This window comes from Branchiostoma floridae, chromosome 13 (assembly GCF_000003815.2).
Source record: "Branchiostoma floridae strain S238N-H82 chromosome 13, Bfl_VNyyK, whole genome shotgun sequence".
In the NCBI taxonomy this organism is placed as follows: Eukaryota; Metazoa; Chordata; class Leptocardii; order Amphioxiformes; family Branchiostomatidae; genus Branchiostoma; species Branchiostoma floridae.
Window position 1 is genome coordinate 3,268,751 of NC_049991.1, and position 24,515 is coordinate 3,293,265.

The 24,515-nt window shown below is 40.2% G+C and overlaps 1 protein-coding gene and 1 long non-coding RNA gene across 3 annotated transcripts in view; one reads left to right on the forward strand and one right to left on the reverse strand.

Moving 5' to 3' along the window:
- The window catches only part of LOC118428904 (protein tweety homolog 1-like), a 60,187-nt gene extending 52,213 nt beyond the window's left edge, over positions 1-7,974 (forward strand). For both annotated transcript variants that reach the window (XM_035839187.1, XM_035839188.1), the window contains one exon: positions 5,719-7,974. In XM_035839187.1, the coding sequence (XP_035695080.1) occupies positions 5,719-5,799 (81 nt within the window). In that variant the 3' untranslated portion in view covers positions 5,800-7,974. The remainder of the gene's footprint in view (positions 1-5,718) is intronic.
- Positions 7,975-14,062: 6,088 nt separating this feature from the next.
- On the reverse strand, positions 14,063-17,764 carry LOC118429280. The gene is made up of 3 exons (XR_004832720.1): positions 17,120-17,764; positions 15,807-15,938; positions 14,063-15,195 (listed from the first exon to the last, which is right to left on the reverse strand). It is a non-coding gene; the product is annotated as an uncharacterized LOC118429280 (long non-coding RNA).
- Positions 17,765-24,515: the final 6,751 nt, after the last annotated feature.

The following is a 24,515-nucleotide window of genomic DNA, read 5'->3' on the forward strand; positions in this document are numbered from 1 at the left end:
AATATCTCTGTAAAGAGCCCTAAACACCGATTTGTTGATGGTGACGTGAACCAAGTGTTTACATTCATATAGCCCGTGGAGCTGCTCAAACAGCTTTCGGCTCCGTGTGTTTGTTGTTAACAGTATCTCTGTATAGAGCCCTAAACACCGATTTGTTGATGGTGACGTGAACCAAGTGTTTACATTTATATAGCCCGTGGAGCTGCTCAAACAGCTTTCGGCTCCGTGTGTTTGTTGTTTACAATATCTCTGTATGGAGCCCTAAACACCGATTTGTTGATGGTGACGTGAACCAAGTGTTTACATTCATATAGCCCGTGGAGCTGCTCAAACAGCTTTCGGCTCCGTGTGTTTGTTGTTTACAATATCTCTGTATAGAGCCCTAAACACCGATTTGTTGATGGTGACGTGAACCACGTGTTTACATTCATATAGCCCGTGGAGCTGCTCAAACAGCTTTCGGCTCCGTGTGTTTGTTGTTAACAGTATCTCTGTATAGAGCCCTAAACACCGATTTGTTGATGGTGACGTGAACCAAGTGTTTATAATCATATAGCCCGTGGAGCTGCTCAAACAGCTTTCGGCTCCGTGTGTTTGTTGTTAACAGTATCTCTGTATAGAGCCCTAAACACCGATTTGTTGATGGTGACGTGAACCAAGTGTTTACATTTATATAGCCCGTGGAGCTGCTCAAACAGCTTTCGGCTCCGTGTGTTTGTTGTTTACAATATCTCTGTATGGAGCCCTAAACACCGATTTGTTGATGCTGACGTGAACCAAGTGTTTACATTCATATAGCCCGTGGAGCTGCTCAAACAGCTTTCGGCTCCGTGTGTTTGTTGTTTACAATATCTCTGTAAAGAGCCCTAAACACCGATTTGTTGATGGTGACGTGAACCAAGTGTTTACATTCATATAGCCCGTGGAGCTGCTCAAACAGCTTTCGGCTCCGTGTGTTTGTTGTTAACAGTATCTATGTATAGAGCCCTAAACACCGATTTGTTGATGGTGACGTGAACCAAGTGTTTATAATCATATAGCCCGTGGAGCTGCTCAAACAGCTTTCGGCTCCGTGTGTTTGTTGTTAACAGTATCTCTGTATAGAGCCCTAACACCGATTTGTTGATGGTGACGTGAACCAAGTGTTTATAATCATATAGCCCGTGGAGCTGCTCAAACAGCTTTCGGCTCCGTGTGTTTGTTGTTAACAGTATCTCTGTATGGAGCCCTAAACACCGATTTGTTAATGGTGACGTGAACCAAGTGTATTCATATAGCCCGTGGAGCTGCTCAAACAGCTATCGGCTCCGTGTGTTTGTTGTTTACAGTATCCCTGTATGGAGCCCTAAACACCGATTTGTTGATGGTGACGTGAACCAAGTGTTTACATTCATATAGCCCGTGGAGTTGCTCGATCAGTTATCGGCTCAGTGTGTTTGTTGTTTACAGTATCCCTGTATGGAGCCCTAAACACCGATTTGTTGATGGTGACGTGAACCAAGTGTTTACATTCATATAGCCCGTGGAGCTGCTCAAATAGCTATCGGCTCCGTGTGTTTGTTGTTTACAATATCTCTGTATGGAGCCCTAAACACCGATTTGTTCATGGTGACGTGAACCAAGTGTTTACATTTATATAGCCCGTGGAGCTGCTCAAACAGCTTTCGGCTCCGTGTGTTTGTTGTTTACTTTATCTCTGAATGGAGCCCTAAGACCGATTTGTTTCGGTTTCGTGAACCAAGTGTTTACAGTCATAACCCGTAGAGCGCTACTCAAACAGCCCTTTGTTACTGTATAGACTCAGCGCTAAGATCAATTGGTTTTGGGTGACGTGAATCAAAAAACATTCATAGCCCGTGTACCATGTTTTGCGTACAGCTGCTAGTTCAGTCCGGTTGTTTGTCCTCTACGAGAGAACCTCCTCCATGTCGTACTAAAAATTCCATGAAGGTGACGAGAACCAAGTGTTTGTATTCATAGCGCATAGAGCTCGCACGGTGGAGCTGGAGGGCTGAACGAGCAACCTCCATGGAGGTCAGCTCTGTAGAGCTCCTCCATGGAGGTTGCTCGTGCAGCCCCTATTGCCCAGAACCCTTAATTCTCTTTAACTGCCATAACCACCAAAAGGTTTGAATAATTATACGGGCATCCAGATGGATAGCAAAACTTAACATAGGAGCAAACTACTACCTGGATGGTACCCAGGCTATGTCAGATCAACATATTAGCATGAAATGTAGCTTTGATATATAGGAGTTCTCCTAAATGTATTCTATAGCATCACAGTTGATTTCTCTGCCCACTGGTAGAATTGGCAATGCTGCCAGGTCAAAATCTCAACCCTGTCATGTATATTTCTGTGCTCCATAGGAGCTAGGGTTTTGAAATGAATGCATGTTGCTAGTAGTATCTTTGCACCTTCAGCTTGGTGGTGGTTTGCAGATTAGCATGCTAATAGTTAAGAAATAGATGCGAAGATGTGAAATAAAGGGGAAGTTAGTACAGTGGAAGCAGCTTAATTGCACACCCAATTTGCCAGCGAATCCCTTGCAATTATCCGCCGTGTGCGATAAAGCAAAGGTATTAAGCTGGACCGCACCCCCACAGGATTTTGGGATTTCGTGCAATTATCCGTTGTGCAATTAACTGGCTTCTACTGTAGTACAACAATTAGTCTGCAGTGTCAATGCAGATTCAAAAGTGAAGTGCTAAAATTCTGCCCTCTCAAAAGTTGGATTGGGCTTGGCGTATCATTCCAGAAAGTTTATGTTCTTGTTTTTTCTGCCATTTTGCTGCACAGCTTACATCGGTTTATGGACGTTTCGCCCGATGGATCTTTCGCCCGTAGTCGTTTCGCCCGGTATTGAGACGGTTCGCCCGGTAAAAGGACGGTTCGCCCGATATGAGGTGCCGTGGGCCTTGGACGATTCGCCCGGTGGCTATTCATTCATGTTTGTGCTGTGTTTTGAACATTTCAATAAAGAATTTAACAAATTGTATCCCCGTGTTAATTCTACCCGAGAAACGATACATTATCGAGGAGTTACTTAGTAACTTACGCCCGTACGGGTAAATACTGGCATGACGTTACCCATAACGACTCCCAGCAAAACTTCGATATCGAACGAATTCAGTTGCAATCATAGCACACACACAATCTTATATCCGCGTAGTGGTATCATTGCATGCACTGACATAAGTTACGTGAGATAACAATTTTAACAAAGAAGTTTTTAAACCAGTAAGCTCAGAGTCGCGCAGGCGCCCACAACAAACACTCTAATATATAGGCAACAAACTCGTCTGCGTCTGTTTGTCAAATAATAGCGTTGGCTTCACAATTTTGAGTTAACTAAGAATTACGGTGATATGGTATGCATTGAGAAAGCACGTTCTTATCTAGAAATTGAGTCCATGAATCAGACACAGAAAGAAAACCCTGTCAGTGTGTCGCTCTCTCGCCGTAAACACCAAACAAATTCAAAATGGCGTCACCGGCTTGGTTGATAAATCCCGTCACACAATGCGGTTTAATACCGTGTATACTGCTATTTGACTGTACTCTCCAAGCAAGGACGTTAAAACGTCCTTGCTCCAAGCAAAGGAGAAATAGCAAAGATTAATAATGGCAAAGGTACCAAGAAAAACATGCAGGACATATGCACAGATATGATTCACAATTTTGGTGTTGAAAAGCGCCGACAAATTTGGCGAGAATTTGGCTTTTTTTTTACATACGATATAGTCGACAGGCTTGTAGTATACTAGTAGTGCCAGGCCGTTAGCAGGACTTACATTGTACCCTTTTGCAAAGTATTACCCAATTATTGCATGTTGCTTGTTTCTGTGTGTCCTAGCTAGGGACTTCTGAAAAGCAGGCAACAGCCTGAGTGATGTTTCCCTGGTAAAATGAAATAGAATGAAAAAAAAAAATGAAAATGTAATGTATTGAAACAAGAAACAAAATGGCGGCGATGTTTACACAAGCTATCCCATGAGGCCATGCATTTTGCGATATGTTTGTTTGAACAAGGAGGGTTGTGTGTGTGTACTAAAATTGCTAGTTTATAAAAAAAACTTATTGTTTTTGTCATGGAGAGTTCATGAAGTACTTGGGGAGGTTGGTTCGAATCTACATGTTTTGTGTGTTGCTGATATTTTCAATATTTTATATTTCTAAACTACCAGAGTTGCAAACTGCAGGATGTTTTGCTCGTGAATTCTTTATCGAGGCATTCCGTTTTACATGTTAACAACACCAAACCTATGAATTCAAGGACGGCAAAAAAATACGCTTTAGAGTTCATAGTTCCCCATCAAATGATCAAATAACTTAGTGCCCCAATATATTTCCTTCGTCTATTTATTGCGTTTATTTTGACTGATCTACGTAGACGTCACCATAGTACACTTAACATAATAGGGTTCAATCAGAGATTTACCGAAATGGCTGACGGGATATTGTAAACCACGCCAAGCGAGTCGCCATTTTGATTCCTTTGTTTGGATTTTGCAGCTCGAAGGCGGCCCAGACTTTGAAACTTTTAGCGTAATTTGTGGAAACAAGTGTCAAGTAAGAAGGCGAAGAATTTATCTCTCCCATATCTACCCTCCTTTTAAATGTGAAACGAACATTTTTTTCGGTATGCAGGCGGAGTTGTCTCTGTCGGAAGCTTGTTGTTGGATGCCCACGACTGTGCGACTCGGGCATTGATTATGTTTTTTGTTTATTTATACTAGTATTTTTCCACTTGAGTAAAAGTCGCTATTACATTTATTGTTCCAGGTAATAATCTTAGTATATGTAATGTAAAGCTTGTAACTGAAATTAGTTCGATGTTCAGCTGGTTGCGGGACCCTAGTCTATGAGAAATTATGATAGCGCATGACGTATTGCAGGGTTATTTTACCGGCTAGGGCAACTATATCAGATTCTGTGTTTTGGACATCTTTCCGCAGGCGTCAGTGAATAAAGATAAACAAACTGAGACTATTAAATCGGCAAACGTATCTACAATACTAGTACATTTGTATCTACATTGGGCGAATCCTGGCCGTCGGCACCGGTGTGTGTTTTAATATCGGGCGAATCGTCTTCGGGCGAAAGATCCAAATCGGGCGAAAAGTTCCCGAGCGAAACATCCATCGGGCGAAACGTCTCCGGGCGAAACATCCATCGGGCGAAACGTCCTGTTACCGCTTACATCACATGGAGGTTTGATTCCAACGTGTTGCTTAAAATCGCCCAAAGCCCTGGTAATTCCCAGGACATTAGCGGTACATCAAAGTATTTTCTCATCACTTAAGTCATGAAAGGAACAAGATACAATCTAATGTCAAAATTGAAATGTCAAGATCAAAAAGAAACAACCATTGGGAAAATTTCAATGGACAATATCCTGACTAGCATTCAAAGGAGAAAGACACGCGACAAACATTTTGCCATGCAAGCGTCGCCTACGGCCTTGATTTGATTGCTCTACTATATCTGTCTTTGAGTGGGTGGAAGAGAAATTGAACAAACTCATATGTTTTTTAGCTCATTATAACAGACTCTCCAAAGAAACGTTACATAAACTTCATTGACCTCCAACTCTTTGAGTGAGAGTAGAAATTGAACAAGGTTAGCCATTAGTCTTTTTTTACAACAAGCTGTCTGAAGAAACATTACATGAACTGTAATGGCTTCCAACCACATGGATATGTTTCCTCTTTCAGTACACCTATGCAGTGAGGGATAACAGAGACAGAATGCAAGACAACCAACAGAACCCAACTGTAGAGAAGCGTCAGTGGTGAAACGCTGGTCCTCCCTTCATCAACCAAAAATTTATAATTCACGTTTTACTCTGGAGGAGATCTTGATTTTAATATTGATCCATCCCCTCTTCAAAGGAAATATGCATAGGGGAGTTCCCAAAAAATTATATTAGGGAATTTTGTTCAGATTAACCAAAACTTGAATTTGAAATGCCAAAAATATAATGCAAATATGTTAAGGTAGGCTTACAAAGGCCAAATTCAATATAGATTTTTAACTTCAGAATACTTGTGATTTTGTCACCAATATTCTACTGTTTGTGTCTTTAAAGGTAAACAGAATTATTGTAGAATATACCAAAATGTCCTTGTTAAAAATTATATGTAGACACTGTGGAAATATTTGATATAGGTGTTTGATATTTGATATCTGTATGTAAAAAAAATAGGCATGTCTTGTAGTATAATTTAAAGTGATGGAGTATGTTGTAAACTTTTGAATGTTTTGAAAGCATAATTTATACAGTTACAGTATGACACCTGCGTGTATGTAATAATGTTTCAGTGTCCAAAGATAAAGAAAATGTACAAAATTGCGATATATATGCTGAAATGTAAAAAAAAAAGTAAGTATCAAATTGTTCCTTTGATATGGACAATTTTATCAGATTTTATAACAAAATCTAACTTCCATTGAATATATTTTCACAGTATTACACAAAATAGGATTTGACTATGCATACCTCTAATTGTATTAAAAACTGTTTTACAGTGAGTAACATACATGTAGCTCAAAATCTGTGATAAGTTTTATTTGTGACATATAGATGTTATCATACTTAAAGTATGACACCTAAAAAAAAGAAAAAAATATTACTATTACACAAAGGAATTTATTCAAAATGTGATTGAATATTTTGGTTATGACCATGTATAATATCCTCCACGGCATCTGTAAGTTTGTACTTGTACAAAAACTTCCAAGCAATTTTATGAGTCCTATAGGCCAAGGAAAATTGATCTTGTATTTCTACTTACAGTCTTGCCAGAAAATTAGGTTCAGTACTCTGTATCAATGCATCAGACACTGGTCATTTGAACATTGTATCATAACCATACACATTTGTATATGTAGTTCAAGCACAAGTGCTTAGGTTTGGTTGATCTGTTGCTATAAATTTTTCTATGACTGATTCTACAAAGTTTTCATCTCTCGTTCGTTTGATCAGAAATTTTAGATCCTATTTCCGAAATCAGGCTAGGGTGGGTCGGGTTGGCCCTGGGAATCACAACATTTTCCCAAGGCCTTATATTAGTCCTCCTTAGGGTATTGTTAGACCAGATGTTGTAAGTGAAATCATGTCAACAAACCATCAACTGTATGTACTGAACACCTGTGTCATAACTGACTTCCTTTTTGTATCATTCACATCTTTGAACTCAGTTGTCTCTGGTTTTAAAATACAGGAAGCAAGGAAAATGTCAAACAATGGCAAATGTCATAATGCCACATGCAATGATGCAATTTGTGCCATCGCGACATTTAGCATTGTTCGTTTCATTGGTGATTTCCTTTAAATAAAGGAAGAACTTGTCATTGCCTACTGTGGCAGTAATATGTTTTAATTCACCAGGTTTTTAACGAAAAACTATGAATTGGTATGAAAATGATCGGGTTGTGTTCATTGGTCTGCTACTTCTTTTCTACAGATGAAAGTAAAGTAGATTAACCACAGGTGTTGTTATTGTAGTAGCTCATATGTCAATGACCATTAGAAAAACTAGCCACAGCTTGCTCTCATGATAATAAGCACGTTCACTATTCCAAATGCACATGTCCAGTAACAGGAACTGAATAATATGTCATAGGTGAATGCCCTTGAGATATAATGAATTAAGTCTGGACTTTGTTGATATGCAAATGGACAATGGTCAAGACGAATCAGAGGCCTTGCGCTTTGACATATTACCCACAATCCATGTCACTGACACTGCACATGCGTACTTGGAAAGGAGAATGTGCTTTTTTGCATGGGTTGGGTCTCAAAGGTATTGAAATCTGACTTAATGATGTCTTGTTAGTAGTAGAAAGATGTGTGAACCTCCTTTTGAAAACATTGGTTGTGTATTTTGCTTTTTGGTGTGCAATTTTGTAAACCCTCATGAAGTTTGGAAATTTATGTTAGATCAATAATATAATCCGTTTTAAATGTATTACTGGAATTTTGCATTTATTTGGAAGACTGATAATTTTCTCATACAGTATTGTCATTTTTGTGTATGAGAAGCAACATATCTAACAATATGTTGCTGTTCATGCAAACACAATTAAGAATGCACGATCCAGCACATATAAACACATGGCACACTAACACACGCGCGCGCACACACACACACACACACATTGTTCCTCAACAATAGGTACTTAAAATTGTGCATGCCATTGAATTTTATAGCCAGTATCATGTGAATACACAAACATTCATAGATACAACAGTAATGCTAGTTCACCTTTATCTGTGGGGGTAACTTATATCCGGTGTTTCTTAAAAAAGTATTTAGGAATATCAAGTCTATAGATGGTGGTTTCAAACGGCAAAAGCAAATGTTCTGAAAATATTGCAATTTGAAAGTAGCGGCCGTCGATTTGCTGTACCCACATATTCTGTTTTGAAAACAACAGATATGAGTTATCCCGCGGATTACCGTTAAAGTTCAGTGAGCCACGTTTTAGCCCATATTGCATTCCTCCACATGCTCCAGAAGTCATACATGTGACAGATGTAGGATACAGACTTAAGTAACAAAGTGTCTTGACATTTGTCTTTCAGCCTCTGACATTACTTATCCTCCACGTGTCAGCGTTGTTTGCAGTTGTTGCTAACTCCAGAATGGGATGTCAGCTTTTTTCTGACAACCAGAAGTGCCGAACAAACGTTTTCCTAGCTTACCAACAACTTGCGTTTCCTATATGCATAGAAGAATGGGTTGTTCGTCCGAGTTTGGGGACTTCATTCGGAGTTGCTGCAGAGGATTTGAAGCTGGTATGTTACTAGACTGCGACAGTCTCATCAAACTCCTTTTTTCTAATCTCGAACAAGATCCACGCGGTGCGTAATGTATAGTATCAAACTCCCGGTGCCCGTTTGACTCCCTTGGCCGGCTACACTCCTTGGCCAGCTTTGATACTATCTTATGGCACCGTAGGATCTGCTTGGAGATTACCTTTTTCGGCATAAGAGAACCTAGCCAACGCTGAAAATCTCGAACCAACCCCCTCTCCATATAAAAGATAATATAAAAGGACCCCCACCGGAAGTCTGTGACAGAGGCTACTTTTTCATGTCCGCTGACAAGCAGACGTTCGGTTCCGGATTTGAGCGCTAAGATTTTAGCCTGCAATCGCATAGAAAACGGGACAAATAGAAAAAAACACACTAAAAACACATCAAAAAGTACATCATGATTACATATCAACTCTTACACTGCCGTTTTGCTTCACAATGCACGGCAATGCTTGGAGGCACAATTAACACATCTCTTACAGCGTGGTCTTTTATTTGATATGTCAAAGCAACCTATTTAATTTAACGATGCGTGTTCTTGTGGTAGTCGCTGCCAAGTTCTATGAGAAATCCGTGACACCAAGTTCTTAAGAGGACCCATTAACTGGCATACCGCCACGGATTTACAAAAGACTCATGAAGCGAGGAAAATGTATTAACGACACCAGATGTCAAAATGCCACACGAATGAATCTTGTGACATCGTAAAATCTGGCGTTGTTCGTTTCATAGGTGTTTTCTTCACACCTCTTGCTGTAGCCACACGTGAATAAAACTCACGTGTCTGGGTCACAAAGCTTAGAACGACTAAAGCCTGGGGCACAACCCGCCGTACGTGCAATTTGTCTGTACGTTATTTGTGGAGGCCACGTCCGCCACGTCCTGAAAACGTTCAGTCTGTACATGGCAGGTGCGTCGCCCGTACTGGCACGTACGGAGGGCGAATCCGCAGCCCGAACGCAGAGAAAGTTCTGCATGCACTTAAATTTCTACGGAGTGTCTGCGTGTTCCCATATCCGTGGGATTCGCCACGTGTTCGTACGGAGACGGTACTTACCACTTACGGATACCAAAAGATTGCCCACGTTTTGGCACGTAGACAGCACGCACTTGCAAGTACGGCGGGTTGTGCCCCTAGCTTTAGTACTATATAAAGTCACTCGAAAATTCCGCTGCGTGCACATTTTTGAGTCTGACAACAATCTTTCGTAAAACTAAGGGCACAACCCGCAGTACGTGCAATTAGCGCAAATACGTGCTGTCTACGTGCCAAACCGTGGGCAATCTTTTGGGATCCGTAAGTTGTAGATACCACACCGTACGAAGTCGTAGGGAATCCGGCGGATCTTGGAGCACTCAGACCCGCCGTAGAAGTTTACGTGCAGGCAAAACGTTGCGTGCCATCGGGCTACGGATGTGAACCCGTACGTGCCAGCACGGGCGACGCACCTGCCCTGTACAGCCTGAACGTTTTCAGAAATACAATGTAACGTTACATGGCCGACGTGGTCTCCCAAAAAAACGTCCGGACAAATTGCACGGACGGCGGGTTGTGCCCTTAGCTTAACGTACTTTACCAAGTTAAACTCACATGAGAGTTCTATGTAGCAATGATAGTAGGAGTCGATTCAATTGTGTAGACTTTGGTTCACATTTGTGTATATATCAAAGACTTAGCCTCTAGCAGGCTCCACAGGCTGCTGGGAAAATAATAGAGATTGGACAAATATAGACAGATGATATGCCATACTCCTCGGTCAGCCAACTCCTTTGCCATGTTATGCATCTACAATTGCCACTTTCAACTTTTTCTACAATGAAAAGTGGAGCCTGCTATTAGAGGCTATTAAAGAACTCCATACGGACCTCGTACGGATTTGAATATATATACGCACGTCGTGTCAACCAGACTGAAAATACGTGACGGAGAATTAAACTGTGTACTCATAGACTAACTTTTGATAATTATACTCATCGAAATTTTCCTCTGCTTTCTGGCCTAAGCGTTATGTGAGTTTTATTCACCTGTGATGTGAGTACGAAGAGGTAGCATTTATTCTACACTCCAATTAATTCTTCAAATTAACTAAAGGTCAAGTACAAGCATGCAGGTATAACGTGGCAAGAAAGTACAAGACATCTAATACTAATCTAAGACATGGCTTCTAGAATTACTCTTATACATAGATTACTGTTCTCGTCTTTTTAAGACTATAGGTTGAGATGCATATGCAAATTACATAATTGGTACTTGTAAATTGTCAAACTGTCATTAAATACAATTGTTACACGTTATCAAAATTCCTATTTTTGGAAAACATTGGCTTTTCCTATTCAAATAAGGAACTAAACAGCATTTTTCAACAGCAGTTTTCTTTTTGATAAAACCTCTGGAAAGAAAAGAGGCAAATGTAAGCTAGAAAAAATACACAATCTTCATTTCTAGATCAGGTTGTTCGATGTAACATTTCTAAATCGCCATCTCATTATTTTACATTGCGAATTTGTTTTTTGCTTTTGATCGAGGCAGTTCTATGCCCTTGAAGATTTGAAGTTCAGGTGGTCCTCATTATAAGTCAATATATCGCTGAAATCTGCATTAGGCGACAGCAAGTAAATCTTATGGATGATATCCACGCGCTCATTTCTTCAGAAAAAAAACATGGTCAAATAGACCAAAAATCGGTAAATACATTGTGTTGTAGCCTAATAGTTGTATGAAGAATTCATATTAGAGAGGTAGCCTTGACTGTAGTTGCAGAAGTGAAACTTAGATTTAGTTGGATAGTTGTAAGAGTGGCACAAATGTGGAAGCCATGAGTAAAGTTACCAACATGGTAGAAATACAAGTCTACCACACTAGTGTCATTTTTACCATTCTAAAATACAGGAATGAACGCCTTGTTGGTTGTGATGCCATATTTTGTGTTGAAACATTTCTTGTTGCATCGTTTATGGTGTCCATTTACAAAATTTGTCATCTTGTTTCTTTTACCGATCTTGTTTCTTTCTCATTATTTTTTAAGTCTGTAGAGGATGTCCTCCATAAAATGTACTTGCTGTGGCCTTACAAGATACTGCTGCGTGAAGACAGCCAATTTACTTTGCTGCTTGACTGAACACGTTGACGTGACTGTTGCCATTGTTATTTTGCTAGCTGTATAAGCATAAAGGCTCATGACCGCAAGATGTGTCAACCGCACGATCGAACGTGGGCCTGGGCGGTATTCCAGAACTCTCTATCTGGTAAACATTTTTGCTCGCGTGCACGTGGCAAAGTGCCGATAATAAATGTTACAGTATTGAACTAGTTAAACTGTAATATCTACCCTTCCAAATTTTCGACTGAACAGCACCAGTCTTTGACAAGGAAATACTGGTGCTGTTCAGGCATTCCTTGACAAAGGTTGGTGCTTTTCAGTCGAAAATTTGGTTTAGTCCAATTTTTGTGTTGGGTATTACAGTTTTACTATTTCAATAGTGACTTCTACCAACACAGATGAACTTTCAAGCTACAATGTTACAGTACTTTTTAGAAGTGGGTACCAGTACACCGTGCCGGTACAAATCCGTTTCAAAGCTTCTTCATGCACCGGTCCAGGGAAATCGGACCTGAAAAAATCAGCAAAACGGATATTGTGCCGGTTAGAAAATGTGCTTCTATTCTATTCTATTCTATTCTATTCTATTCTATTCTATTCTATTCTATTCTATTCTATTCTATTCTATTCTATTCTATTCCATTAGTATACTTCACATAATGATTTCTAGCCTGGAATCCAGCCGTGTTGTGCTTTGGTCGCTCTGCTTCCTGTGCGAACACGTCTGGCATTCCTTACGATTGGAACGATTGGCCCTTACGTCACTAATGAGGAGACTCATGAATATTCATATTTGTTTCTCTTTGCTGATTGGATGACCCCTGAGAGAAGAACACCAATCGCGAGGCGCTATTTCTCACGTGATCTGTTGTTGTGATACTGAAAAGTTCGCGGGAAAGATAGAAGTAGTGTTCCGTTCGATTACAAACTGTAAACTTGGAGCTAACAGCCAATCAGAAATCCCGCAGATAAAATCTGCGAATATTTAAATGCCGTATTGGCAGGAAGCAGAGGAGGGTTCCGGGGTTACCCAGAATGCAATTTGACCTTTGACCCCTGACTTCCGGTTGTTTGTCATGTGAGGTTGAAGGTGATTTCCAGTCTTGCCCAATTTTAGGGCTCTCTGCTCCGTGACTGTGTAGTTTTCGGGCCCAGTTTTTTTTAGTGTCATCGATGGGGTAATGAACATTCCATTTATGTGTTCGTTCGTAGACAACAGTTATTCTATACGTTAGAGTTGGGTATTTTGTCTTCGAACAGCGTTACGTAAACATCAAGATATCTGCTCATTTCATGACGCTCACGGACGGAATCTTCGCCTCGATTCCTGAAAATCGTGGGGACTTGAGGTTTTCAGTATGTTCAACATGTACTATGATTTCTTAGCTTGCGTTAGGTGCCGCGATAATCTCAAGTCCCCACATTTTGCTGAGAAATTTGAGATTTGGGGGAGGGGGGCTCTGGCTTCGTTGTGTGAACGATATCCACACGGTTGTTCACTGTCGGTGTGGATGTCTCCCTGCCGTGTATCTTCATGAATTTACCGTTTATTTGTGATTTTCTGACACATGTTGCACATTTAACGCGATGTCTGGCCGGTTTTGTGACAGCTTAGCCATAGACAACACGGTCTTCCGTATTTTTGTGCTCTTTTCAACCCGGGCCCATATAGGAGAACAACACGTAAATGATATCCCCTTGTTGAGATGTCCACGTCCACACAGCCAGAAGACAGCTGTACAGATGCCACTAGTTCTAACTCAGAGATCCCATAGTATCTATATAGTGACTAATGTATGGATATACCAATGTTTATGTATGCAGATTTTAATTATGGAATATATGGATAGAGCAGAGATTCCACAAATTTGCAGTGGGTGTGCCACCAGTGAATGAAGATATGTACAGGCGCACATTCACGTCTACTGAACAATTCTTATATTTTGAACTCGACACGTGTGTACATATTTTGATATATACACAAACATACAAGTACCCCTTGTTTTCTTGAATAATATACGCAAAACTATGCACAGTGTTTTCAACCTTCTTTCTACATTGGGTGGTGTGAAGACTTAAAGCAGTGTTGTGTAACAAGTTCTGTTTTTTGACAAATAAATAATAAAATGAAGACAATTTCACAGAATGACTTCAATTATTTATTGCCGTAATACAATCAAGTGCACTTTTTCAATGTAGGTTGTTTCCATACACTTATCCCCAACAACAGTTGGAGACTGACAAGTGTATGTGTATCAGTGGTTCTAGTTAAGATAGACATGTTGTATTTACAGAGGCTTTTACATCTCATGTTCTTCGTTTATTGGTACAACACAGTAGTATATTTAAAGCTATGCCACACTATGATATGTAGGGGTTGCAATCATTCAGTACAGTTTTCTCTGTTGCTTCATATTCTTGAGATTTTATGTAAATATTGTGATTGACGGTAACACAGTATATGTTTAACGGTTGTTCAACAGTACAATATGAATTGGTTGCTTTCAACTGTATTTGTATCAAAATCTATATACTGTACGGAAAGCTCAAGTAAGATGTTACACCTGTAATACTGTATGTTGCAATGTACAAGAAACATATTTACAAGACAAACCCTCTATGTTTCAGTATACAAAATATACATACAGACTTGACCCACTTGCACAGGAATGTTAATTTTTGTGCTGCAACATTGTCAGTTTGTACTGTGTCAAGAAGGCTATTCCTGACAAAAGAAATCCATATTTCTCTGGCTACCTCAATGGGACAGTAATATTGAGCAAGTCACATTTTCCTGATATAACATATATAATGTAAGCTATCAACACTAAATTGGCCCCTGTAGTTCCAAAAGAAGCCACTAGGGGATCAACACTTCACCAATTACTTATAAGATATACCAAATACACTGTTTGAAAAGGATAGCCATATAGCATGTCCAGAAGTTAAGATATCAAACACGGAAGTTCTCCTGCAGTGCCGTAACAACTGCAATATGCATATGGGAATGGGAGCACATCACAAAGTCCCACTGACTGTGCCAACTCTTAGTCAGTCTGGCATCCATACCCCTGAGAACATGCCGGTGCTGGATTATGGAGACTGTCCATATTGCTGCCCAGCTAGTGGCTCCCTCACTCCTGCATCAGCCACTTCCCATCCATCTCCAGTAGAGAGTGAAGACAGTGATGATGATGAAGAATTGGAGGCAGCCACCATTGAACAGCGCGGCTTGACACGAGAAAGGAAATACCAAGACACTCTTGCAGCTGTAAAAGACAAAATGTTAGTCAACATGAGGCCTGTTCCAGTTAGATTGGACTTTGAACCGGACAACCATTAGGACAGAAATGCTATTAAAATTGATGCCTTGGTAAACCACTGGAAAGTTATTGGTTACATGCCTGTTGAGATGATTCTGAAAGTTACAAAAGCAATGAAGAGAGAAGAAATTGGATCTGTTACATTACCATCTACACCCAAGTTTGAACTACACCCTGTACAGGATGGGTTTGGAGCTTCAATAGCAGTTGTGAAGAAAGGCAAGTGGGGAGCAGATGACAAAAACAATGTGTATAATACTAGTAGTGATTTGTCTTCTCTGTAAATTATGACAGATACAACATGTTGTACCACAATTACTACTATATCACTAGTATTTACTATAGACAATAGAGTTATGCAACTTCCTTTACTAAGGCTTTAGATATCACTGTCTTGAGTTTTCCATACGGTGTACCGTGTATATACAGTATTACAGTTGCAACATCTTACATTTTCCATAAAGTGTATTAGATACTACTGAAAGACTGCAATCACCACATATTTTATTATGATTCTGAGGCATAATCTTTAAACATGTTACTGCTTCACAACTCACTGTCTTCATCACTGTAGTCCAAGTCATCAAGGCTGTCTGCAGTGGTTGATGGGGGTCAACTGACGAAGGTGTGATGCCTTCCCACTCCCATCTCTAAGGTGTGCTTTAGAATTCACCGCCCTCGTCGAACCACTGTATTGAGGGATAAGATTGAATCCATGACACAGAAATAACAATAGGCACACTTAAATTTTAATCATGATTAGTCCTGTGAAACGCTAGAGGCGAGTAGAACAGTTTTTACCGCAAGCTCAACCCCGGGATTCGAATCTGCGACCTATCACACTGGACCCGGGCAGCCAAACTCACAAAACCAAGTACGCAACTGATTATGCCAAAAGGCTCAAAGCCATTTTGCATGGTCGGTTGGCGGTACTTGAACAGTACTGTTACACCTGGATGACATATGAATGGGTTGGCATTTTTGCAGGAAAATTTTACATTTACATTTACATTGCCAACCTTGTAACTGTAAAGGTTTCCAGCAAAAATGCCAGCCCATGCATACATCATCCAGGCCTAACTGATCATAAGATCAGGACATTACTGTAACGGTTTACTATTGTCCATATCATTACAAGCAGGAAAATTAGACTTGACTGATTTTAAGTATTGGCCCTGCTAAAAATTAGCACAGCAGTGTACACACGACGCTGGATCTAAAACCAGGGCTCGAAATACTTTTTTCTGCATACCTGCACTGGTGCAGGTAACACTGAAAATTACCTACATCAGACAAATTTAACCTGCACCATTCTGAATTTTGAAAGTATGGATCATACTAAAATTGTTCAGGAACCATTTTTTTATATATACTTAATAGGTGGTAACAGTCAATGCTGAGCTAATAACAATCAAATCCACCTACATCTCCAGGACATTTATGTATAAAACCTAGTATATGGACCAGTGCAATTTTAATATAGGTGCAGGTAGACACCAGAAATACCTGAAAAAACTCCAATTTTACCTGCACTAACATGCATATGTAGGTGGTATTTTGAGCCCTGAAACAGATTTGTAGCACAATTTTGTCGCCCCTCCCAGATTTTTAATCCAATCAAAATTGAAACATATGTTCTAATATTGAAATTCTACGTTGGTTTTGTTAAAAACGTCATGGTATTTGCGGTTCATGTCTCCTCCGCACAAAACAAGCTTTGCCCCCCTCCCCCCAACAACTTACATAAAATTTCGCCCGATACGGCGACTGTTTGTAAGAAAATACGGAGAAAATAGCTTACCAAGGAGGTTGAGTTTACAAAGGATGCCAGAGACACAAAATTGTGCAAGGATAGATGGTAGAGACTCACCTTTGCCACACAACGTCTGGCCATTCCAAGCAGCTTTGGTGCGGGGAATTTTTGGTGACCTTGCGCTGGCACTTGTGTTGTTTGTTGGCAGCCCCGGGATTATCGCTGTCAATTTGAAGCTACCAGAGAAAATCGGCCGCACCGCAGGTTGGCAGACACAATATCAGCGTGTAAGCATTCCCATGTCAGGAATAGCGACTTATCGATACGGTACAAACTGACAAATTATTTGATATCCCTGTTTTCCGTGAGGCTGGTTCCGTCTACTGTGTTGCGCTAGACGTAGACTCAAGGTGCTGTATACTTCCGGTTCATTCTGCTTCCGGTTCAAGGTGCTTGTGATCTGGTTTCACGTGGTTTTATTCCCAGGGTGCTTACTCGTGCATGATATCAGCAAGAGAATGATTGACTGAACCTGTTTGTCCGCTCGATGTACCTAGAAAGTGTCTGGTACAATGCTGAGTTAATCCGCTCTTTATGATTTTCCCTCATTCCCGCTAAGGTTACTATGTCTCTATCCTTATCTGGAATTCCATATGTTTCATACACATTATCTGCCTCATAGAACATTAGCTGTCTTTATTATTTATATTATTATGCTTACAGGACGAAAAGCCGGGAGACACCGCTTTCCCATCCGTCTGAGGCGCCGACATAGTTTCGAATGAACTAGAACTTCCGGTCCAACGTATATATCTGGCGTAGACCGGAAACCGCAATGTATTGTGGGATAGGCCGGAACCCTCCTCTAGGCAGGAAGCGTACCTCAGGGGAGCGACCAAAGCACAATACGGCTGAATTCCAGGCTAAATGATTTCAAGTTATGTTATGTGCATTTTTTCGTTCACTTTGATTATGTATAATTATTATTTCTGCGACTTAGTTCTGGGGGAGGCCCAAGAAAAGCCAAATAGGTTTCTGCCCACCCCCCGCATGTTCTTCATCTCTGTATATACATTTGTTTTTAAGCCATGTTGTTATGTGCGAATAAAGAAAGCAACAAAGAGAGAAAGAAAGAACAGATTATACCGGCAGACGTTCACGTGTTTTGGGGCTTACCGGGCCAAGAAAAGTAGAGGAGCGAAGTAGAGGGGAGTTGAGAATTTTTGAACTGTAAACAGTTCTTGTCTCGTCCATTGTCACGAATTTCAGAACAATGTCCAGACTTTATCTCTTTATGTCTCATGGGCCTTCACATTTGACCCCACAATGCCTGTTGCGGCACATGCGTACTCGGTGCGGTGCTCATTTGGATCGTTGTCGTTGGTCAGTCGCTTTAACTGATGATGATGGCTGCTTCTTCGTGTCCGAAGATCATTGGGAAGGTTGTCCTCGGTCTCCCCTGCAAGCTCTCATGTGGCTATGCAGTCCAATCCTTGATCATCACCCCCTGGTGCAGGATGGGCAAATGAAGCCCTGTGCAGATGGAGGCTGGTCGGCCACAGCTTTCCTTCGTCTTCTCCTCTCCTATGCTAAAGTTAAACACGGATTGATTGAAGCTGACTTAACACACATTTTGTTTCCTGCATCAAACCGCACACTTTACAAAACTCAATACAAGAAATACACGCAGGAATTTTTAACATCATATTGTAATCATACAGACATACACTCTACAAGTGAGCACAGGTATGTAGAGAACTGAAAAAAATACAAATTGTACTACAAATCCTTAACCGATACATAAGCTGTCCAAAACTTCAATCTGTTAAAAGAGTGTGACATACATGAAGTCTGCTTGAATGTCCTAACTCAGATGTCTTATGGAAAATTTTACATGTATGTCCCTCGCATACAGTTGACCCCTAAAAGGCTAGCTATAGCGGACAGGGTTTTGGCTACAGCTGGTGCGGTAAATGGACCAATCGTTCTCTTGCATCAAAGGTTGATGTGTGGTGGCTACAGACGGTAAATGGAAACACAATTTTTTTTCCTATGCCCGAGCTCGCCTTGAGGTGCATCCACGCTCCCAGCAGTGGAGTGCATGTCAGATCTGGTATTTTCGTTGTCAGTCTCTCTGCTGTAAGATTTCATGTCGACATTAACAAGCGTACTGAGGCTATTTACGTGTCACCTCGCTTTAGTCTTTCGAAAACCTTAGGTGACATGCCACCAACTGTCTTTCCCGAAATATGAATATAAATATAAAGTCTTAAGCGGACTGCATTTCAGATTTGGTGTTTTCTTTGTCAGTCTCTCTGCAGTAAGATTTCATGTTGACATTAACAAGCGTACTGAGGCTATTTACATGTCACCTCGCTTGCCTTTCGAAAACCTTAGGTGACATGCCACCAACTGTCTTTCCCGAAATATGAGTATAAATATAAAGTCTGAAGCGAACTGCATTTCAGATTTGGTGTTTTCGTCGTCGTCAGTCTCTCTGTTGTAAGATTTCAAGCTGTCATTGACAAGTAGGCGTACTGAGTCTATTTTCGTGCCACCTCGCTTGTCTTTCGAAAACCTTAGGTGACATACCACCAACTGTCTTTCCCGAATATGAATAAAAATATGAAGACTTAAGCGAACTGCATTTCAGATTTAGTATTTTCTTTGTCAGTCTCTCTGCTGTAAGATTTCATGTTGACATTAACAAGCAGGCGTACTGAGGTTATTTACCTTTCACCTTGCTTGTCTTTCGAAAACCTTAGGTGACATGCCACCAACTGTCTTTCCTGAATACGAATTTAAATGTAATTTCACAAGGCGGACTACCCGCTATGCGTCATCAACTCAAGCCTTTCAGGAAGAAGGCATTACCGAGCGCTAGCTGTCAGTACACTTCTCCAAGGTCTGAAGAGCATCTGTATGACGTTCGTGTTCTTTTTGAAACTCTTTCTTTCGATTTTAGTTTTCTTCTTGTGCTGTACATTTTCCCCCACCTTTTATTCACAAGTCATAAGTTACAGCTGTAACTCATTGTAGCACCCTATAACATACGACTAAATGATCACAACTAAAAACATTCATTATGAAATATTTACACTAACATTTCCTTACCATTTTACTCACTAGTCTACTTTTACTCAATCATCTAGGCATATGCAATACTATGCAATACTATATATCATAACACATGTATATATTGTTGCAAGAGCCATTCCCACTGGCTTTTTGGCTAGGGTTTGCTCCCTAGGACTTCTGTCCAGGGGTGTCATCCCTGGGTTTTTGTGAAGGGTTTTCCTTCCCTGGTTTCAATATCACAAATTAACATAAATATTACTCAAACATTCCCATTTGCAACAAAATCAGAATCTTGTGCTGAACATACTAAACTTGCTTCCGTCACCATTTTCACTTTATCATTATCCAATTCTCGTGTGGCCAGTTTTACAAAAAAGCATTTCCTCACCATAAGATCATTTCAATTTGACAAAAACAATAAAACATTTGACGCTTTTTTTCGAGCCTTATAAGCTTGTGGGTATCATATTGTCTGATGTCATTTTTATAATATTTTGCGGTCCTATATCCAGGACAGAGTTGCTGAAATGTTAGAGTTGAAATCCCATTAATTTCTCACACAAACAGAATTGCACTATTGTTAACTATACGAGTCATGTCTGATACTTCAGCTAGCACGTATCAACAGAATGCACAATTAAGATACAAACCCCAAATAACTTAAGTTCCCGTAGGCTCGATTCAGTTACAATTACGAAACATGATGGACAAAGATCTTTGTTTTTCTTTGAAAGTCCTTTTTCTTACTGCTTGTTTCATCTGATCTTGCAGGAAGCTCTAGTTTTCTCTCTGTATCAATGTGAAAGGCGTACGTATACGTAAAGTGACGCCATCAAGTTTCCGGGGAAGAGTCTTCTGTGATGCCTTAGCAATTGCCTTGAGGTCATGAATTTCCGAATCGTGCATCCAAGAGTTTTTGCCCGGCCACGGGGTGTTTATTTCTTCTGCGCAAGCATGTCATTAAACAGTGATTTCTACAGAGGTCAGACAGTGTCATGTACTTCAGGTACATGGTCTTCTTTTTTCTTCTGATTCAAGTAAAGAAATTGTACCGATCAAAGTCTTCCCATTACTACACTGTGTAAGGCAACATTGCACTTTATATGCTTGTTGGTCGGTCATAGAAATCTTAATTGCCACAAAAAACTACAGCGACTTTCGGTGCTAGCGTGTGATTTACACTATTGGTTCTAAGGTATAAACATTTTTTAAAAATATATTTACCTATTTGCACACAATAAGGGTTATCTCCTCCCCAGAATGTAGTTACATTTATCTATCAAACCGAAATTTTAAAATATCAAATTCTTAAGATAAAACGTAAGGTAATGTGAACAGCTTTGTGCGTTTATCATTATATTGTGAACATTCCATAACAAAGTGACGTTCATCTTCGAACTCATTTGAGCAGAATGGACAAAACATCTGGTCACGGGGAATTTTATCATAACTTCCGGTTTCTACACTCAGTTTGTGACTACATGGGATGTGTTTTGTGAAATGCGTTTTGCAAGGAATGCTGGGATGTTTGCATCCCCTCCTCTTGTTTAGGCTTAGATCACATTTCCAAGCCGTGGCCCGACCGGGCAGCTTTCGGGAGCGAAAAAAATTGAATAGAAGATATAAAAATACACAAAATTTCAAAGTAGGATCAATGGGCATGATTTGTGTATATTTCTAGGTCGTTATTCACATTCCTCGACTCAAATACAACAGATTTTAAGAGACTCAATGATACAGACAGATTTGATTATATATTCAGATGTAACAACCCCCACAATGCTAAAACAGGTAAATATATAAAAGACTACTTTGTCATAAGAAAAATGCCGAAACTCATAATTAGCCCCACTCGATTGTAATACAATATCAATGATTTAAGCTAGCTCTTATTGTTCTAGAAATTAGGATGCCAATTTCATTCTATATTCATAATCTGCATAATATTATGTACTAAGTTTGATATTTCTTTTAGTAATTAGGATGTTAAGTTTGTTTCTTCTTTTTTGTTTGCCATACATTGTACCGTGTACGATCGTTCCGCATAGTATGGTGAAATATATTGTATTCGTAATGTTTCTTCTTCTTTCTTTCTCCTGTCAAATCTTCAAAGTGATTCATCTCCGCCGTTCCTGGACCGAATGACCTGAAATTTGGCACAGGGCTTTTTTTCTCCGTTTTTTTTTTTCATATCTGCCTCTAAAATGATTTTATTGAGGTTTAAAGTTCTTCTTCTATCTTACTTTTTCGTTTCTTTAGACATCCCGCCCGGGCCCAGGTTTAGAAATGTGACCTAAGCCTCAGTCTTCGGCGTTCTCAGGAGATGTCTGAACCATCTGATACTACTTTGCTTGATTTCCTGCCTTTCAAGTCTGACCCTAGTCATGTTTTCCCCGTAGGGGCATACATATTGTTATTGCTGATGTGTTGTTTTTCTTTCTTCTTTTGATATCCTTAGTCGATCAGATCTAAGGTTGGATATTAGCTGTTAATTGTAAACAAGAGAATTTTTGATACTATAGGTTTAACATCATAGTATACTAATGGTATAGTATTATTTGTCATAACCTTGCCCGAAAATAAAGTAGATGTACGTTGCTTTTTTACTCGTACATAAATAGTATTGGGTGAGTATGGTAATGGTATTGTGTACAATTGCAAGATTGAGATCACTACCGTCAATTTTTGTCGGTCGTATACGTGGTACGATTGTCGTACGATCGCAAATTATGAGGGTACTTTTGAGATAACCAGCCGTCTTGCTACGTAACAGACTGTCTTAGTCTTCGTAGACTGTTCTGTCACTGCCTGCTTAGATATTCTACAACATCAAAATCGTGAGACGCCGTAAGACATCTAAATTGCATGATCACTTTTCAACTGTTGCTGAAATGCTAGGCAGCCTATCAAAGACAATACACACAAAAGTCGCCTAGTTCCCGAAAGTTTACTTAAGACATGCCATGATACACGTACATGTACATTGTACAAGCAAGCCTTGTACATACAAAAACTGAAATACAATGTGTACTACAAATCATTAACCATTGCACAAAATGTCAAAAGTTTTAATCTGTTATGAGAGTATGAATTACAGGACGTTTACTTGAATTTCCTCACTCAGATGTCTTCTCGAATATTTTACTTGTATGTCCCTCGCAAGCAGCTGACCCCTAAAAGTCTAGAGTGGACAGGATTTTGCTTAGGTTGCTGTTGCCTCTACCAGGCTTCGTAGATCGGTGGTCTAATTGTAGAAATTGTAGAACTAGTACAGAGTCATAGTACACTAGGGGAGTCAGCCGGTCAGAACAATCTTCTCCTCACTACGTAGATCGGAAGCTGTTCCCTAGCCGGCTATACTTCCCTGGCCGGCTTACCTCTATTTGTTCCATTTCTATGTTTTTCCCTTTAGTTCTGTCCCTGTAGGACTTAGTGCACCAGTAGACGAGAGGGTGGAGAAGGAAGTGCACACCCCTCCTTCACCTTAAAAAGTCACGTGCAGGCCAGGCAGACTGGTCGTCTAATCAACCTGTCTGCCTACCATTGATCTTCGGATACGAAGAAACAGCCATCATCATCATCTTTTTCCCAGCGACCTATGGAGTCTGTTAAGACTAGGATTTGCTGGTAAAAAGGAAACCGAACATTTTTCCTATACCCGAGCGCATCTTGAAGTGTATCTATACTCCCAGCAGTGTTAGATTTGGTATTTTCGTTGTCAGTCTCTCTGCTGTAAGATTTCATGTTGGCATTGACAGGCACGTGTGCTGGTGCTATTAACGTGTCACCTCGCTTGTTTTTCAAATACCTTACAGGTGACATGTCACCAGCTGTCTTTCCAGGAATATGAATAAAAATATAAAGTCTTAGCGAACTACATTTCAGATTTGGTATTTTCTTTGTCAGTCCCTCTGCAGTAAGATTTCATGCTGGCATTGACAGGCACGTGTGCTGGGGGCTATTAACGTGTCACCTCGCTTTAGTCTTTCAAAAACCTTAGGTGACATGCCACCAAATGTCTTTCCCGAAATATGAATATAAATATAAAGTCTTGAGCGAACTGCATTTCAGATTTGGTGTTTTCGTCGTCAGTCAGTCTCTCTGTTGTAAGATTTCAAGCTGGCATTGACAAGTAGGCGTACTGAGGCTATTTACGTGTCACCTCGCTTGTCTTTCAAATACTTTTAAGTGACATGCCACCAACTGTCTTTCCTGAATATGAATATAATTACAAAGTCTTAAGGCGGACTACCTGCATGCGTCATCATCTCAAGCCTTTCCGCAAGAAGGCACTACCGAGCGCTAGCTGTCAGTAACACACTTATCCAAGGTCTGAAGATTATGTGTATGACGTTCGTGTTCTTTTTAAGAAGCTTTGAGCGATCCTTGATCATCATTCAACATCCTCACGTTGATCTTAATTGACATCCTCACC